The sequence below is a fragment of the Myotis lucifugus genome, unplaced genomic scaffold (genome assembly GCF_000147115.1).
Source record: "Myotis lucifugus unplaced genomic scaffold, Myoluc2.0 scaffold_622, whole genome shotgun sequence".
Classification (NCBI taxonomy): domain Eukaryota; kingdom Metazoa; phylum Chordata; class Mammalia; order Chiroptera; family Vespertilionidae; genus Myotis; species Myotis lucifugus.
This window is the reverse complement of record NW_005871670.1, coordinates 264,826-284,065: the sequence shown is the minus strand read 5'-3', so window position 1 is coordinate 284,065 and position 19,240 is coordinate 264,826. Positions and strand designations below refer to the sequence as shown.

General features: G+C 54.4%; 1 protein-coding gene across 3 annotated transcripts in view; it reads right to left on the bottom strand.

Moving 5' to 3' along the window:
- The window catches only part of LMF1 (lipase maturation factor 1), a 110,598-nt gene that overhangs the window by 20,957 nt on the left and 70,401 nt on the right, over positions 1-19,240 (bottom strand). For 2 of the 3 annotated variants that reach the window (XM_006104928.3, XM_023746049.1), the window contains 2 exons: positions 15,181-15,246; positions 1,438-1,605 (listed from right to left, as the gene is read on the bottom strand). In XM_006104928.3, coding sequence (XP_006104990.1) covers positions 1,438-1,605; positions 15,181-15,246 — 234 coding nt within the window. The remainder of the gene's footprint in view (positions 1-1,437; positions 1,606-15,180; positions 15,247-19,240) is intronic. The other variant, XM_023746048.1, reaches the window with a different exon arrangement.

Sequence of the window (19,240 nt, the reverse complement as noted above, 5' to 3'; positions counted from 1 at the left end):
TAGGCCTTGACGGTGCAAAGATAGGGATTAAATTTAGACTTTCAGTTAACTAAGTATGTACTCACTTGAAAGAAATAGAGTGTATAACTTACTAATTAGGAGGGGAAAATAATGGAAAGAGAAAAACCTCTAAAGAAAGCTAAAAGGGACAAAAAGAAAAAAACAAAGATATGGAAACGAACCCAGACAGCAGCCGAGCTGAATGGACTTGTTATGTGAAAGAGAATGAAGGTCGGCCTCAGTTTGAAAAGAACCTTGCTCTGTGCTAAGAGCTGCACTGGAGAGAAGGCACAGGCTGAAAAGAGAAGGTCACAAATCCAGGCTCTGCAAATATAAGAGAATATTATGACTTTTTTTGGTTGTTTTTTGGCTAATAAATTTGAAAACAGATGAAATGGACAAATTCCCAGGAAAACGTCTGCCACTAAAGCTGCCTTCAGAAGAAATGAAAACCCTGCGTGTCTGACAGTCACCAAAGGCGTTCATCAGTGGTCACGGAGACCCAGAGGCCAGGGCTCGCGCAGGAGCACTGCCTGTCCCGTGAACTCATTCAGAGAAGGGGGCCAGCCCTCCATGAGCTCTGTAGTGACAGTAAAACCTGAGCAGAGCCAGGTAAGGCCAGTGCAAGATGGAAAATTACAGACCGGTCTCATTCACTGACAACCATGCGAAATCCAAAACAAAATATTAGCAAATCATGCCCAGTAACATATTGATATACACAGCATGACTAAGCTGAGTTTATCTTAGGGATGTAAAATTGGTTCAACATTAGCAGTATTAATGCAATTCACCACGTTTACAGATTAAAGAGAAAGAAAAAGTGACCTCACAACTGGTAGAGAAAATTCAACATTTGTTAAAATTCAACATTTAGCCCAGCTGGTATGGCTCAACGGTGTCAACCTATGAACCAGGAGGTTGCTGTTCGATTCCCTGTCAGGGCACATGCCTGGGCTGCAGGCTCGATCCCTAGTAGTGGGTGTGCAGGAGGCAGCCGATCAATGATTCTCTCTCATCATTGATGTTTCTATCTCTCTCTCTCCCTCCCCTTTCCTCTCTGAAATCAATAAAAACGTATTTTTAAAAATTCAACATTCATGATTAATTAAAAATACCCAAAACAAAAACCACAAACAAAACTTCCTAGTGAACTAGAAATAGAAGAGAGCTTGATAAAGGCAGCCACAAAAACCCACCAACCAGACCAACAGCCCACAGCCACACTCACTAGGCCAGGGGGCCTCTCCTACAACCCCGCACGGCACAGACCCCGGACAACAAGGGAAAAGACAGGAGCACGACGAGCGAAGCCACGAGGGCACCTCTGTGACAGCATGCAGGTTACGCTCAATAAAAACAAACAGCAAGCAGGACAGTGTTTTCCTTGGGAACTGACAGGCGATGCTCAGATTGCAGGGGTCTGCAGTGGCTCACCTGGAAGAGGATCTGTAAGGCGCCATGGAGGATGCACATCCGCCGTCCGAGGAAGATGAAGAAGGGCACCACGAGCTCCAGGAAGTGGTTGCTGAGGGTCTCGAAGCGGTGGACCCACCATGGGGAGCGGTGCAGGAAGTAGGCCATGGGGTTGGGCACCGGCTGCGTCTGTGGGACAGGAGACCTGTGAGCTACACCCTACGCCGCACCCCACAGGACCCAGCCTGCCTGCACTGCTCTGGTGACTGGGAGCTCAGATGCTGGGAGTCAGTGGTGAGAGCCCTGAGCAGCACTGGGCACTAGAGAGCCCCATGCGGAGGGAGGACAGGGTACCGGGGGAGGGGCAGAACTGTGGGAGCCTGCCTCAGGCGAATGCTCACATGCGGTTTGGTTCCTGCTTAAAGGGCAATGAAGGCTGGGGAACAGGGTCCCGGCCCCGAGTGTGTGTTCCTGGGAACACACATGTTGAAAGTGGGTGGGCACAATGCAACCCAGGAGGCTTGCGTGTTGACTCAGCCGTGGTGCGGCCACCCCAGGGCCGACCTGACAGCTCTGTACCTCTGACCACAAGCCCTGTGCTCTCCCACCCCCATCTGTAGCTGAGGCTGGGAGCAGGCCATGTGGAAGGCCATGTGGCCATCAGCGTTCAGAGGAGCCAACTGTGCCAACACGGTGTGGGGCTGGGTACATCCCTACCCACGATGGTCTGGACACGCCTTGCACTGGGCTCACGGCCCCATCACGGAGGCCCCAGGGTGACATTCAGCTGTTGGTGAAGGCACAACCTCACTGTGCACAGGGCCCCTCCAATCTGACGGGACACCAGCTCTAACATGAGCTGGCTCCCTTTCCCGTCTGTGGAGAGTGTGGTGGGACCTGAAGGGTGTGGTGAGGTCTATTGTACCCACCTCCCTCCCCTCCCCAAGGCCTGGGCCTCCTCACGCTTCCAAACACACACAGGTGCCCTTCTCACTCCTGGGGACTTGTGTTCACATGTACACATCCCACACACCCCGTAGCCACCGTCAGGAAAAGGCTGGGCCCGACAGACAAATGGGCAATACCTGTTGTGCCAACATGGCTCCGATTTTGAAACTTAAAGATGTTCCTGATAATATTAAGTGGACTTGACCTTGTCACACATGGTGTAGAGCCCAGAGGAAGGAAGTGCAGCTGCCACTGCAGTGCCACCCCAGCCCCGTGACCTGGCTGCTCCTCTGTCACCTGGTCCTCCAGGCCCCGGCCCCTGAGGTACCCCAGCACTGGTGTGTTTGCAGCCTGGCTCCTACCTCGGCCCTGGGCATGAGTCCTCTCAGATTTGCTGTGGACACAAGGAAGTCCCTGGCCTGTTGGTGGCCTATTGTGCGATGGGCACAGGGAGGTGACTGCTGACTATAAGGAGATGCTGATCAAAGCGCAACAGCCTGTGCACCCTGAAGCCTGACACTCAGAGTGGCGGGAATGAATGAGAGACAGCGGGAGGAAGTCATGAAAATGGTGCCGCCCCTGGCTGACTGGCCACCCGCAGCTCAGAGGTAGGACGGCAGCTGTGGCAGGGTCGCTGTCCCCTCTGGGAAAGTGTTTTTCTGCTAACTTTTCATTTGGACATGCTTTTGACTTACAGAGAAGTTACAAGAATAGTACAAGAATAGTAAAGAAAATCCCTGAACCTTCAAATGTTTCCATTCTACCATCCCCTTCCTCCTCTCCCCACAGGTATGTCCTCTGCGCCATTTGAGAGTCACTGAAACACGACGCCTGGACCCTAAGCACTGCAGTGTGCATTTCCCCAGAGAAGGGCGTCCTCTCCTGTGCACGCAGTGATCACAACGCCGGCCTCAGGAACATGCTGCTGTCAGCGGTGGGCCTTACTCCTCGCGTGGCGTCCACCGCAAGGAGAGGCTGCCCTGCCTCTCCCCCATGTACTGGTGCCAGTGTGGACGTGTGAGTTATTTCATCCAGTGGGTTAGTCATGTGTTCTGACGGTCCACACCACTTCCTAAGCATTTTCCTACTTTCTGGCACTAAACATGCTCCAGGATCGCCTGAACCCCTCCTTGCCCTGCCCTGGGCACAGCTGTGTCTTCCGGGAGCCGGTCCTTCTGATTGGGCACCGCTGTCGCTGGGCTGCTCAGCAGACCCCGAGTCCATGTCAATCTAGCTCATCGATCTCGGCGTTTAACTGTGCTGAGTGGGTTTCTGCAGCTTGGGGAGCACGCAGCAGGCCTCTCCCAGCCTTTGCCCCAGGGGCTCCCAGCAACTAAGGCCTGTTCTCACTTGTGCACGTGGAGGGAGGGTAAGATGGAGAGGCAGGCCCTCTGGGGAAGGGGAGACACGGGAGGGACAGACACGGGGGGGAGGGGTGTCTGCTCAGAGGCCTGCGCTTTCTGATCACAGATGCGCTACATGCCAGGTAATGTCTGAGCCGAGTGAAAACCCCACGGTCCTAAAGTTGCAGATATTCTGGTGGTTAACAGCAGTTTCACGCAACACCAGAAAAAGCCATCAAAATTAGTTCCAAATGTTTCAGCTTTTTTTTTTTTTTAAACAGCAGAGCTCTCTCTGGATACAGTACGTGTGTACGCACACGTGTGAATGTGCAAGCCTACCCCAAGGTGCCCATAGCCCCTGGACAGGAATGTGTACCAGGCGCCCAGCGCCTGGGCCAAGGTGTGTCGGTGGGGCCAGAGGGACCACAGGTGAGTGTGCTCGTTTGCAGGCGGGGGCTGGCTCCCTGCAGGAGCCCGTCAGGAGAGGGGACCTGCTGCACAGGCTTGTTCTCTCTGGCAGCACCAGGAAGAAGGCTGGCACATGGTGAGAGAACCACTCCTTGTTCCCCCAAGTCAGGGTGAGCCCCCCGGTTACATTTCAGGGCTCAATTTCAGAAAGTGGTCTGGCCATGGACCAACTCTCAGTGGCCACACAGGTAAGGGCAGCAGGCCGCTTGGCCCTGGTTTTCGCAGAGAGACAGTGGGTCCTGCTTACGTCGTTGTTGGTAAAAGGCCCTGCTTTTACCAATGGTCCCAGCCAGGCAGGGAGAGTGAGTTTTGACAAGATTGCTGTGTCTTGCCCACGGCGAGGGGAGGCTGAAATGGGAGCCCCTCATTCACCCCAGCTTCCCCATGGGCTCCTGTCATCAACACAGCCTCCTCCGCCCACAGCCACCAGATATAGCAAGAAGGTAGAGGCCCAGGGCCCTCTGCACCCCCACCCACCCCACAAGCACAGGAGGGCGTGGTTAAAGCAGGCGGGATGGTATGACTGCATCCATGGCTCCGTTAGCATCGTCACTGGCTCCAGGCTGAGCTGGCCCTGACCCACTTATCTGGGTGGAGTGGACACCCCAAGTCCCACCCATGGGGATGTGGCCAGCCCAGGTCTCAAGCGGCACAGATGTGGGTCTGAGGACCTTCTCTTCTCACCCCCCTGGGCCCTTGTTGAAAAGGGCACCATATTCCTAGGCTAGAGGGACTGGACTTTATAAATCCAGTTGGGGACTGGCCTGAGGGCAGGCATCGCCCATCTGAGGGCAGGGAGCTCCGCTGGCTGGGAGATGGGGCCACACACAAGGATTCGGGGGCCTAGGGCTGAGAGTGGCCCCAGCTGCCAGCCAGTAGGGAGACACAGACTTGGAGCAGAAATGTCCCTGACAGTCCTGCTTGTCCCCTGAGTCCTGGAGACGCCCACAGGGCCAGCCATGAGTGCCACCCAGCTCAGTGCTGGGCCCAGAGGTGGAGGCCGGAAGTGCACAGGGCCCGCCTGTCCATGCTGCCTGTGGGCCTTGTTTGTCTCTCCTGAGGTTTCTGCTATGCCCAGCCCCCAGCCCCGGCACCCAGGAGTGCCTGATACTCGGGTGAGCTGTAAGGCAAAGGCCCTCTCCCGCCGGTGGCAGGCACACAGGAGGGCTCGCTGAGCATGGCTCCCTGCTCACTTCGCCTGGCCCTGACTGCCCTCGGGTCCCCTGCACGGAGGCCCCATGTCCCTCACCCTCAGAGCAGTCTGAGGGGGGACCGGCGAGCACAAAGGACTTGGCACCAGGTGTGCAGAAAGGCCGGCGGAGCTTATCTGAGCAGCCACATGGGGGACCTGCGTTGGGGCCTCCTCACTCGGTGTCCAGCTGGTGAGAACAAACAGCAGAGAAGCATCCTCGAGGGGAACAAACCAGCGACACGGGGAGAGAACGTGCTTCTGCGTGACCCCCGAGCAGTCACGGCTGAGCATCCTGAAGCGGTTCCTCTCCAGCGGCCTGGGTCCCCTGCCTCCTGTGGGGGTTCTGAAGGAGCCCGCGTGGAAGTTCCACGGGCGCCTCCCCGATGGGCAGCCCTGCTACTTGTACGGCCGTATAAAAATGAGAAAAATAAACAGTGCGCTTGTTGCTCGCTCCGAGCTGGGGAAGAAGCCAGACCCTTTACTGAGGGAGGCCGGAGGGGAGGCGCCTGCACACGCCCGTCTTCGGAGGAACAGCAGCAGAGAAGCGGGGCGCCGGCGGCAGAGATCAGGCTTAACGACAACCCCTAAGTGTTTCCAAAAGAAATAAACAGCCTGGGTCTAAAAAGAGTAAATCACTGAGCAGTGCCCACGGCCCAGCAAACAGAACCTGCCACAGCGAGTGGCTGCATGTCCTCACAGCCCCCGGCGCCACCTCCGGGCAGCACTCCTTACTCCCACGAAGGCTCCACGGCCCATCCTGTCACTGGGGCAGGGCACCTGGGGCTCCCCAGTTGGGGCTCCAGTGCTTGTCATTTCCTGAACATAAATGCAGGTTCCGTGTGAGCCTGGCCCTCGAGGAGTCGCATCATAGGGACGGACACTTCCCAGGCTGCATGCGTCACTGTGTGTCCTCACCGAAGCCCCGGCGGCCTCTGGGTCTGTGCCTCGGGAGCCTGGACGGAAGAGTTGAATGCTGGCGAAGGGGGCACATCAGGTTTGAACAGGGGAAGGACATGACCCCATTTAATGAGCTGGGGCAGCTGCTGCACGTTCATGTTATTCAGATTTATGCGCCCTTTCTTAGCTCCCACAGGTGAGGTGCTAGAAGGAGAACATGCTCCATGGAAGGGCTGACCAATGGTGCCTGGGCGCGGTCGGGGGGCTGGAGGACCAGGCGCTCCCCACTCCTGGGGGTATGGACTCGATCCTGCAGGTGGGAGCCCCAAGGCGGGCCCTGCGCCCTCAGCCCACATGGGGCTTCACTGCGCCATGTAAATGAGAACAAATACGGTGACTGTGACATTCGCAGTCCCTGACAACATGGAATTCCTTGAAAGGAAGGCTCTATTTTCCCAGAGCCCTGCTCCCTGGGAGAACCACGTGCGGCTCCTTGTGTGGATTTATGACCTGCCAGGAGGCGGGTGTGCGGGTGGGGCCTGCTCTGCGTGCTGACCCCTAAAGACACTGAGCCCTGCTGGTCTGGGCTGCACCGCTGGGAGGGCCCAAGGCCTCCCTTCTCCTGCAAGCCCAGGACAGTTTTATTTCTGTTTGCACTGAGCTGGAAAAAAACCACCATGTCGTAAAATTTGGTTGTAAACCGTGGAAGTGGCGACTGGAGCATCACACCCCATAAAGCATGGGGAGGAGTGCCCAGCGCTCCTGTGACGGCCGCTGGCCACGCTCACTTACAGGGCGATGTGTCCCGAGCACAGCCCAGCCCTGGCGCAACACCCAAACCCTCGCAACATTTCACAAGAGGTTCCCCTAAAGAGACAGCTTTAAATAAGGAAACCAGGATGAAAATATGAAGAGTGATGAAAACCGTTTAGGGATTTAGAAGGTAACAAATCTTTGGGGAGAACAATGTCACTTCCTGTGGGGGACCAGTACTCTCCTCTGACACCCGCCTCCGCCCCTCAGTGAGAAGTCCAAGAAGAACAGAAATGTTTTTTTTCAGCCAGTTTCCCTTTTAGGGACCGTAAATCATGTGTCTGGGGTTTTAATGAGAAAGGGAACACACCACATGGGATTCCTGTCTGAAGAATGAGCTTCTTAAACCCGCGAGCTCCACTTGTTCCATTTTAACAGAACCCCTGTGGGTCGGACCCCTCCCACTGACCCAGGACCCCCGTCCCTTGCAGAGCCAGCAGGCGAGGTTTCCGGGTGGGGTGCCTCCCTCGGACACTGGAGGTGCTGATGTGTGTCTGTCTGTTGGTGGCTCCCCCATGGGAGGGGAAGGGGGCATGCCATATACCTGTCAGGCGAGGGTCTTAGGAAAAAAAGGTAAGACCTACTATGGGTTCTCACATGCAGCTGGCAGCTGGCCCAGTGTTGGGGCTGAAGGCTTCTCCCCACAAGGCACAGCTGATGTGCCCAGTGCCCCCTCTGCTCACCTTGTGAACATGAGCCTCCCACAGCTGCTTCCCACCTCCCACCAAGGCGATGGGAATGGAAAGAAGAAGAATTCGTTATAAATGTGGAGATAAATAGTACACACAGGCCGGGACAACGGAAACACTGACGGAGAGTGGACGATGTGCCGTCAGGATCATTCATCGTGGTGGCTCCTCAAGAGCTGCCATCCAACAGCCCCCAATGTACACACCCACCTGCCTCAGGGAAAGCCTGGATCCCCGGAGATGACAGTGAGTGGCATCCTTAAGGCACGGAAACCCTGCTAGCCTCGCATTCCATTCCTCCGAAAGCCTCTTTCAAAACCAGCGCGGGAAGAAAGCGGGAAGGACTCCTCCCCTGCTCCCTGCACACTGGAGGTGGAGGAAAGACCCGGGTCACGCCCAGGGCGGGGAAACCTGGGAACAGTCAGCATGTGGATAAGTGTGTGGGTTACCTTTCTAATTAACTGAATTCTTTAAAGAGTAAATTGACTATTTACACAAAAATAATACCACGGTACATGGCTTGTATAAAAGCAAACGTATGACAACACTAGCAAAAAGACGCAGGAGGGAAAAGTGGGAGAACATCACTGTCCAGTTCTTTTACCCTTTATGAGCTAAGTCGAGTTATCACTTGAAGGCAAGCTGTGATGAATTAGAGATTTATACAATAAACCCTAAAACAGCCACAAAAAGTAAAACAACAAAGAGTTACAGCTAATAAGCCAAGAAGGGAAATAAAAAGGAGTCATAAAAAATTCAACTAATCCAAAAGAAGCAGGAAAAGATGAAAAAAGAAATAAAGACTGAAACTTAATGATCACATTCAATGCAAATGATCTAAATATGCAATTAAAAGGCAGAATTTGTCAGACTTAATCAAGAAACAAGACCCAACTACATGCTGTCCATAAAAGACACACTTCAAATATGAAGACACATGTAGCTTCAAAGTTAAAGCTTGGAAAAATGCATACCATCCGGACACTCGTCAAAAGGAAACAAGAGTCACTATATGAACATCAGGCAAAGAAACGTCAGAGCAAGTAATACCATCAGGAATACAAGGTCATTTCATAACAGGGCGCACTCATCAGGAGTTCACTCTCTCCAACATTGACGCACCTATAACAGGCTTCCAAACACACAAAGCAGAAACGGATAGAAGTGCAAGTAGAAATAGACAAATCCACCATCCCAGCCAGAGGTTTTAATCCCCCGTCTTAACACCTGATAGGACAAATAGACAAAAAGCAAGTGAGGATACAGAAGACCTGAAAAACACTACGGACCAACTTGAATTAATGAAACTTATAGAACACAGAATGCACATCCTTTTTAGGCTAGCATGGAACATTCACTAAGATAGACCATATTCTGGGCCACAAAACAAGTCTGAATAAATTAAAGATTCAAGTCACATTCTGTATATTCTCTGACAATAAAGGAATTCTATTAGAGATCAATTACAGAAAGATGGCTGGAAAATTCTCACATCTGTAAACTCAGCTACACACTCTAACTAGCCTTCATGGATTTTACATTCCAGTGTCTAGTATGTCACTCAATTCACAGGACAACCCTGAAGTTGTTATCAATTTAAAGTTAGGGAAACAGCCTATGACCAGTTAGGTAACTTGCTCAGGAAGCACCCACTCACAAGTCAGAGTGGGTGCCCCGAGAGGGCAGGAGCACAGCATCCAAACTTGGACCTGGGTTCAAGTTTGGATGCTACCATTCTGGAGCTCTCTGCTCTAACAGCAATGGCCATCGCTGACCCCGAGGCTGCACCCTCACCTTTCACGGTCTTGGCCTTGTTCTGGTGTTCCCAGGGCATGGGCCCCACCAAACCCCCCCTGAGGTCAGTCACCCAGCCAGGCCAGGTCCCCCTGCCAGCCCTGACATTACCTAAGCCCAACACCCCTCCCCCTCTCCAGTCCCCAATACACACATAAAACATCCTCTTCTTACAAGATCAATAAAACTGCCAGTGGACAAAGCAAATAAGCCACAACTCCCAACCTACTGGCGGTAACGCAGTCACAGCTTCTAGCAAGTTAACATTTACAGCTTTCACGGTCATGTCAACCTTGATTCAAATTATTTCCAGATTGGTAGGCCCCTGTATCTAAGGGTGCTTGGTGATCCCCATCCAATTACGGTACAAAACAGCTGGTAGCCCAGGTCCCAGGGTGGCAATCAAAAGTAGGACCCACTGGCCTGAGACGCAGACAGAAGCCACCGTGCTGGAGCGGGTCTGCAGCGCAGGGGGACGGAGGCTGTGCTGTGCTGTGCAGGGGTTCAGCAAGGCAGCCGACTGTGCCCGCTCATGGCTGTGGCCAGGGCTCGGGGACCGTGAAACACACTGGTCACAGGTGGCTGGGCTGGACCAGTGTTCTCGGGTGGATTACTGCAGCTCACCCAGAGGTTGAGTCAGCATTTAGTGAGCAGCCTTCCTTGACAACGCCCATTACCAGGAGGGCACCTGGCCGCCTGGGAGGTGGGGAGGGCGCTGGAAGGGACTGGAGAATCCCACTGGCACTGCCGGCCTGGGCAGCAGGGCCTGTCCATGGGGCTCAGCCCACAGTGCTCACCCCCAGGAGCACCTTGGCATGGCTGCCAAGGTCTCTGCCACGGGGAAGGAGTGCCTGGCCTGTCCCGGGGTCAGTGTGCTGAGAATGACCGCAGCGTGTGGAGGGATGAACAGTGTCCAGGGCCAGGGAGCCACAGCAACCCCGTCCTGAGCTGAGAGATCCTGGGACGAGGCCGTTTCCCACCTTGTCACATGTGAAGACACGGCCTAGACAGGCAGTGACCTTCCTGATCTCGAGAAAGAGGAAAAGCTTCTCCCGGAACGGCCAGCAGGAGGTGCCCTCACACTCACGTCCCGGAGAGCAGAGTCGCAGGAAGTGTGTCTCAAGCAACTCGCAGGGGTTCAGCGGACCCTCAGGGGTGAGCATCGTGGGCCGCCCATGTGCACCTGGAGGAGTGGCAGGAGGGAGCACACCCAGTCACAAGGTTCCCGTCTAGTTGCACATGAAGGTTCTGTCCAACAGCTCGGCTCCGGATGGATCCTGGAGGTGCCTGTGAGTCAGCTGTTCCTACTGTGGGCTTGAAACTCTAGCTTCAAAACTCATCTGATGTGACACAAAGGCCTCTGTTATGTGCTGTGAGGCTGTGGGACTTTACAAATAATAGCAGTGGAACGTGAATTATATTCCTGGATTAAAGGTCAGCTCTGCATGCAGGACTCTGGAGTAAAACAAGTGTAAACTTGTTTGGACTCATTCATGTATTCCTGGGGGTGGGGGAGAAACACAGAAAGATCTGCGCCGGCTCAAGCACAGAGGGACTCAGAGGGGCTGCAGGCGGGACCCACGTGGGCGGAGGGACCCAGTGAGGTTAGGACACCTCTGACAGCTCAGCGACCTAGACCACATGCTCCTTACCTGTGAATCACCAAGCTGTAAGGTGAAGGCTATTTATGCGAGTGATATGTCCAATACAAAGGAATTTAAGGAATACACTTGTGTAATCAAAGTATACCAAAGTTAAAATGTTCACATTTGATTAATCTGTATTGTGGACACTGAGACAGAAGATGCCCACTAAAAAGGGCTCCTGGTGGCTAACGGGGCTGAAATAAAACAAAAAGAACAAGCCATTTCCATGTAGGGGTCTCTCATGCAAACCTGCACTGAACTGCCTGCCTGCAGGGTGTATCTGCCATCCGAGCCAGCCCTTTTTTTCACCAATAGGACTGAGGCTTTCCCTCTCCAATAGCTGTGCGGCTCCGACCAACCAGAGAGGCTCTATCCTGACCAATCAGGACAGTGCCTTTTGGACCAATCAAACTGTGAAGATTTAGAGTCTTCATTTGCATGAGGACAGACCAATCAGGGACCAGGGGCTGGGACTTCTGCCTATATAAGCCAGCTCCCCTCTGCCTTTGGGAGTGCACTTCACCTTTCCACCTAAGACTGGGAATTGTGATTCCTTGGCTGAGCTAAAATACCGAAGAGGTCTCGCCAGAGCAGAGTGGAGCACACCAGTGCAGGCCAGAGCAGACTGGTCCCGAATGGGGCAGACCACAGCAGAGGGCGCAGACCAGTGTAGCATAAAGCAGACCCATATGGAGCAGAGCGGTCTAGCCAGAGAGGCGCCTGGCCCGGGGCGGTCTCACAGCCATGCTGTTTTCACAGCTCTGCTGCATCACACTGAACAAAGTTTCCTTCTTCATCACACCCCAAATTGGAGATTCCTGTTGGCACTGAACTGGCACCAACGACCCTCAGCTGACATTAGAGAGCAGAGTGGTACACAGAAATGCAAGTTTGCCGCTAAGAGCATTTTCTTGCTGTTCCAAGGGGAATGCTGCGTATTTTAAAGGTAATTGGATAAGACATAAAACTGCTAGCAGGTAAGCTGTGTCTGTTTTTCTCCCTTTCCTTTAGCGTCTGAAGCCGAGGTGCGCCTGTGGGCATTTCCTGTGGATGGTTTCACGGGCCTTGGAGCAGAGGCCGTCAGTTTGTGGGTGGAGGCTTTCAGAACGTTATTCTGCCCTGGATGTGCTCAGTGACACTGGCTTTGTGTGAGTGCAGGCATGGCCATCACCAGACCTGCAGGCACTGCGCTCAGCGGTGGAGCATCACATGGAGGCTGCCTGCCTTTTCTCTTGCTGGACTGACGGTTTGCGCTCGAAGACGTTTGCCCTGTGTTGCTGCCGATTCGACTGGCTGAACTCACCGACAACCACCTCTTAGTTACCAGTAGATGGGAAGACAAGGGGCTGAGTAGGCACATGGGACCATTTGGGCCAAAGCTGCATGGCAGGGGAGGGTCTGTCCTACCCAACAGTGTGCAGCTGGACCTGAGCAATGAGTCGGATGGCAATGCTGCTCATCTCGCTCCCTGTGCTGCTGAAAGACCTCAGGCACAAGTGTCACCAGGCTCCTGCCAAGTGCTCCAGGTGTTTAGACACAAGGGGCAGGGACGGTGTATCCCTGACCCTGACGCCTTGTCCAGCTGATGAGGGTGTACAAAACAGCACAAGGACCTCGGGCCTCACACAGAAATCCCGTTATGAGATGAGCCTACCCAAGAGGCAGGAGGGCACATCTCCCACCAGCCCTCCACTCACTGGCTGGGTCTGGGTGAGTGGAGCTCAGTGTCCACTTTGTCGCACTGGGGGGAATTCACAGGCCAGGGCTCAGCTCTGTGCCCTCCTGATGTCCTGACCGTCATCAGGCCTCACTGTGGTAGCCCCATGCAAAAGGGCATCCCTAGTAACAGCCAAGTTCAAGGTGAAATAGAAATAATGATGAGAGGGGAGAGAAGCCTGAGCTCTTGTCATACTGGGAGCCCTTCCCTGTTGCCCAGGCTGCTCCTGACCCCCACTGGCTTGGTAGACTCCCCCAGAGGGTCCCTCTGTGAGGCCTCTGCCAGTGGAGCCATGACAGTGAATGAGTTGCCCTCTCTCCATTACCCGGGCCCCACCATTACCTGGGGCCCTGCTGCCCCTGGCCAGGGACTGGAGGAGTCCAGGTCGCAGAGGACAGGCCACGTGGCCCACCATCCTTGTCCCAGGGGCACAGATAATGCAAAGGGATGAATCGAATGGTCTGCAGTCAGCACACAGCATGGCCTGGCTCCTAAGGAGACGTCAGTCAGTGTCCTCACTCCAATCCACCGTACAAAGCGGGTGTTGAAACAAGCTTTGCTGAGGAAAGGCTCTGCAGCTACAGAGAGCGACGGGATTCAGCCCCTCCAAAGGGCCTGCCTTGGATGCCATGGGCCGATTCCTCATGACGGCAGCACTGAGCTCCCAGAGCACTGCGCGGTTCAGCCCTGGATCCCAGGGGATCGTTGGCCATCACATTCCTGGTTCCTGATGAGCCTCAACTTAGCCTGTCCTAGAACGTCGATTCCAAGTGGCCCTGGCCTCACACACCAATGCCATGCCTGCTGGCAGCCTGTCCTAGGACTCAGTTCACAAGCCAGCGCTATGGTGGCCACATTCCCGCTGCCTGCCCCAGTCCCAGGCAGGCCCTGGTGTGTGCCAACTCCATGCCCTTGTGGGGACGCTCACCCATCCCTACCCTCCACTCGCCACAGCTCCTTCCATTGTCCCAACACAGGAGTCCTAGAGCTGCCTCCATCGTGGCCAGAGAGCTGCAGGCACAGCGAGCACGGGCATTCGCATCCGGGGACTGACAGGCGCTGCCTGTTTACCGTGCCCTGATGCCCTTCATGGGGACACACAGCAGGCCAGTGTTGACAAGGTGGCTGAGGGGGCTGTGGACAGGCCCAGGACAGAGCAGGAGGCCTGTGGCCCAGTCCATGGGGTCCCATGCTCCCGCCTGCCAAGCCGGAAGCATTTCATTGCTGGCACTTTTGGAAAGGGCAGCTCTAGGACCAAGGGTGGGCCGCAGGGGTCTTTGAGCAGGAGGGAGGACATTCCGAGACATGTTAGGTGGGACATGGGCTGATCTCCAGGCCCTAAAGATAAAGCCTGACTTCTTAAATGCAGCACACAGAGGATGACCCTGCCCGGGCTGCTTAATCGCTAACACACAGGCACAGCAGTGAGGGGGCGGTACCCCAGGACTCAGAGGTGACTTCCAGGACTGAGCACACTTGGGACTGAAAGCCACAGAAGGCATAAGATGGCCTACAAGCCGCCTTTCAGAAGAGCAGATAAAAACCACTCTCCTGTATTTGAGCCACAGCAATGAGCAGGGAACAGGGCGACAGCATTCTATCTGACAGGTGGTGCTCTAGGCGTGTCAAGGCTCTCACTGCCAATAAAAGCAACACGAGCCCAACGTGAGAACGGGCACCCGACAGGCATGCACTCTGTGTGCGAATGAGCCAACATTACTGAGATGACGAAGGACACTTCAATGCCAAATGCCCTCGAATTAATTCGTAAGGAAAGGCGACCCCAGCCCCCCACCGAACAGGCTAGCAGTCAGCAGAGACAGGGATGTCTGGAGGGGCTCTGACCAGGGCCTGGTCCTGGGGTCGGGGACTCTGCCCAAAGCCCTGGGCCAAGGTAGAGAGGGGGCCTGAGGGGTCTGAACACAGGACTGGAGCCTGTCCCTGGGGGAGCCGGGACACCCCTGTACCCACATCCACCGAGGCTGGGAGCTCGGTATAGGGAAGAAAGGGCCAGCTCAGCCTCTGGGAGGGAGGGAGCCCAGCCTGACACCCAGGGCCTGGGAAGGCTGTGGACAGCAGCAGAGGGACTCGCTGCCCCAAACCAGAATGAACAACCAGGCCCAGAACCACGGTGGCCAGACGCCCCACTCTGCCAGCCTCAGCAAGTGGGACACTCTGCCCCAAGAGAAGGGAAGCAGAGAGGGCTCCCACACGAGCTGGAGTCTGCGCCATCCCATCACGGGTCACCGCTGCTCACCTCGTAGTGGAAGTCCATGCAGGTGAGGTCTCGCCAGCACTGGTCCCCCCGGATCTTGATCAGGCCCTGCCAAGGCAAGAAGGAGAAAGAGCAGCGTGAGCCAGTGCCCCAGGACGGCAAGGAGCCCTCGGGATGGGGAATGCCCGCCGGGGAAGAGCCCGCGCTGAAAGGAACATGTGCCGGTACCCCTAAGGGATGTGAGGGTAAGACTTAAAGAAAGTTTCACAAAGGCTTCAATGATGAAAAGTCAGCAACTGCTACAGGGAAAAAGAAACACTGCTTCCTTGTTATAACCGGCTTCCTTCTGCACTTTCTTTAAAACTCAGTTTTTAGCCTGTGAGCATCATCACAGCAATACAACTGTGAGGCTTTAAAATTGGACAACTTTGCAAAGCTACACACACACACACCTTACTTATACTTATAGATGCCTAGGAGCACGTCAAAGGGACGTCGCACTTGCTGCAGTGACACACCATGCAGCAGCTCAGGTGGGCTGGACCCGTCTCCTTGAATGGGCACTGCTGTTTCAAGGCACTCAGGACACTGCCCATGCGCAGGCCCGGGTGCCTCCAGGGAGCTGCTTTGCCGCCTGGTCCCCTGGGAAAGTGGCTGCAGGGAGAGGGGACTCTGCTGACCAGCCTGTGGACGAGCTTCCGGGCGCTGCCAGCCGCCCCGGCACAGCTGGCTGCCCCGCAACCCTGCGCAGTTTCCAGGACGCCATGCGGAGTCCACATCGTGGCTGGTCTGCAGTCACCGGGAGGACAGTCAGCTGCATGCCTGTCAGATGCAGCCCCACTTTCTCCACATGACTCCTTCGAAAGTCAGAAACCAACTGTTCCCCTACCAGGAATAAAAACTCTGCTTGAGATGCAGAGATTCAGTTCCAATTTCTGTCTCTTACATAATAGCCGGATTAGAAGGGGAGAAAGACACTGCACCAATAAAGAAACAACCCGAATGCAGCTCAGTTTTCTCGTGTCGGTGGTTTCTGCAGCTATGACTACCTGAGTTTCATCCATCCACCCTACCTGAGTTTCATCCATCCACCCATGCACCCACCCATCCACCATGCACCCACCCATCCACCATGCACCCACCCATCCACCATGCACCCACTCATCCATCCATGCATCCACCCATCCACCATGCACCCACCCATCCACCATGCACCCACCCAGGTTGTCTGGGATAGTATTCCTCATTAAAATCAAATGATCATGAACTTTAAAATACATATATTTTTACTGATCAGAGAGGAAGGGAGAGGGAGAAAGAGATAGAAACATCAACGATGAGAGAGAATCATTGATCGACTGCCTTCTGCACGCCCCCCACTGGGGATCGAGACCACAACCCAGGCATGTACCCTGACTGGGAATCGAACCGTGACTTCCCAGTTCATAACTTGACGCTCAATCACTGAGCCACACCAGTCGGGCTGATCATGAACTTTAAAAAAAATATTTCTGTATTGATTTCAGAGAGGAAGGGAGAGGGAGAGAAACATCAATGATGAGAATCATTGATCGGCTGCCTCCTGCATGCCCCCTACTGGGGATCAAGCCCACAACTCGGGCTTGTGCCCTGACGGGGAATCCAACCGTGACCTCAACCACTCATAGGTCAACGCTTAACCATTGAGCCACACTGGTTGGGCTGATCATGAACTTTAATCACGTCTGTGAAACACTGTTGCTGCAACAATGAGATTAGGGTTTGACTGAATGACTAGGGGTGATGGCTAAAACTGGCTGACACATAAAACTAACCTCTGTGCCTGGGGAAGACTTTGGGGAGGCTGAGGGCTCTGAGCCAGAGACAAGAGTGTGAGCTGATGGCTCCTCTGGTGGCCATGCAGCCAGCAAGGCAGAATGACCGTTCCGGATGTGGGATGTGTCCAATGCCAGGCATGTGGAGCCCACAGGATGGGCTGAGGGGTTGGAGCAGGTGTGGGGTGGGGAGCAGCCAAGACCTCTGGCCGGGACCCCTGGTGGGCGGCACGAACTCAGCAACACCCTAAGGAGGAGAAACGTGGAGTGACGTGTGGCAGCCACATGGCTTCTACAGTGAAACGGAATGACAGAGCTCTGCGGTGTGCGTGGGCTGGACTGAGACACCTGGGAGCACCTAACCATGGTTTACAATGCACTCCACAGGGACCGCAGTACTCAACGCTCCCAGCTCCACTGAGACCCAAAGGCTACCCTGAAGTTGGTTCTGGAGGAGCCACTTCTGCTTCCGCAGCCACCTTGCTGGGACTTCACACCTCGCAGGGCGGAACCCGCCTGGCCCGCAGCCACTGGCTGCTCCCAACGCCACCAGCTGCGGCACCTTCGTGGAGCTGTGCTCCAAGGACAAAGACTTCTGAATGCATCACTTTGAAAAGTAGAGTCACATCTTTCTGGAAACTGGGTTTGCTTAGATCACAGAGTGCCAGAGAGACACCTCGTTTGAATTTGGCCACACACAGTTACGTTGTGTGAAAACAGACGACCCAGATCTGAGCGAGCCCGTCTGCCTATGGGAGAGCTGCTGCTTTCTGATGAGACGCACCCCTTGTTCCGTGGAAAACCCCAGCCGCGCGGTCACACGAGGCTCCCCGTGAGCACAGCTCCACTCCCTGCATCCTTTCAGAATCCGAGGGTGAATCTTTGGAGATTCAAACCAGCGAAGAAGAAAAAAAACAAAATAATTAAAATGTCATTCAAACTCTAAGCTGATATGAGACACTTAAAAATCTGAGACATCCTTTCAGGAGCGGAAGGTAATTACATTCCTCCCCATCTACTGACTTCTCCCTACAATGCAGATGTCAGATTTTCCACAGATTTTTTTTCTTCCAGAATAAGTGTCAAAGGAACAAAGCCTTCTTTGAGACGTTTTCAGGCCAAAATTAATTCTGGGAAGAAAAAAAAAAACCCACAAAAAACGGGACAGATAGGCCACTAACAAGGCAGACTCAAAGAGAGGCGAGTGACCCACAGCTGCCCATACGACCCCTGCTCTCTGCTCGGGGATAGGAGAGCGCCAGGATGCTGGAACATTCCGCAGTGGCTGAGAAAGCCCTAGGCCAGTGATGGCGAACCTTTTGAGTTCGGCGTGTCAGCATTTTGAAAAACCCTAACTTAACTCTGGTGCCGTGTCACATATAGAAATTTTTTGATATTTGCAACCATAGTAAAACAAAGATTTATATATATATATATTTTTAAATATATTTTATTGATTTTTTACAGAGAGGAGGGGAGAGGGATAGAGAGTTAGAAACATCGATGAGAGAGAAACATCGATCAGCTGCCTCCTGCATATCCCCACTGGGGATGTGCCGCAGCCAAGGTACATGCCCTTGACCAGAATCGAACCTGGGACCCTTGAGTCCGCAGGCCGACGCTCTATCCACTGAGCCAAACCGGTCAGGGCGATTTATATTTTTGATATTTATTTTATATATTTAAATGCCATTTAACAAAGAAAAATCAACCAAAAAAATGAGTTCGCGTGTCACCTCTGACACGCGTGTCATAGGTTCGCCATCACTGCCCTAGGCCTTACGGGCACTGATGGGAGGCAGGAGCCTGTGGGGTGCAGATGGGCTCCTCTCTGCAGCTCCAGGGTCTGAGCACACTTATCTTCAAAACTCCCATTTGGAAATGGGAGGTTCCAGGGCCTCACACCAGATTTCTGTAAAGCTGCACAAGTCCTGCACACTGGCCGGGGCGGGGGGTGGGGGCGCTTTGCAGGCCTGCAGCGAGGGAGGGGAGGCGCCCCCTTTCATCAGGGCACCTGTACCACCCTGGAGAGCTGTCTGCATTGCCTCGCTTTGACATACACCCGTTCTCTCATCATCAGAGTCTCTGCCGGCTCCTTTCCCACAAGGGAGAAGCTGCGAGGACCCTGGAGCCCTGAACATTGACGAGGGGTTCACAAGTGTGTGTGTGTGTGTGCGGGGGGGGGGAGGGGGGACAGACCATTGCTCCCACAAGCAGGCATGGTGTCTGGGGCACCACTCACGGGTGACTGGGAGTTGGGCCAGTGGGGGCCTGGGCACCCTGGTTCT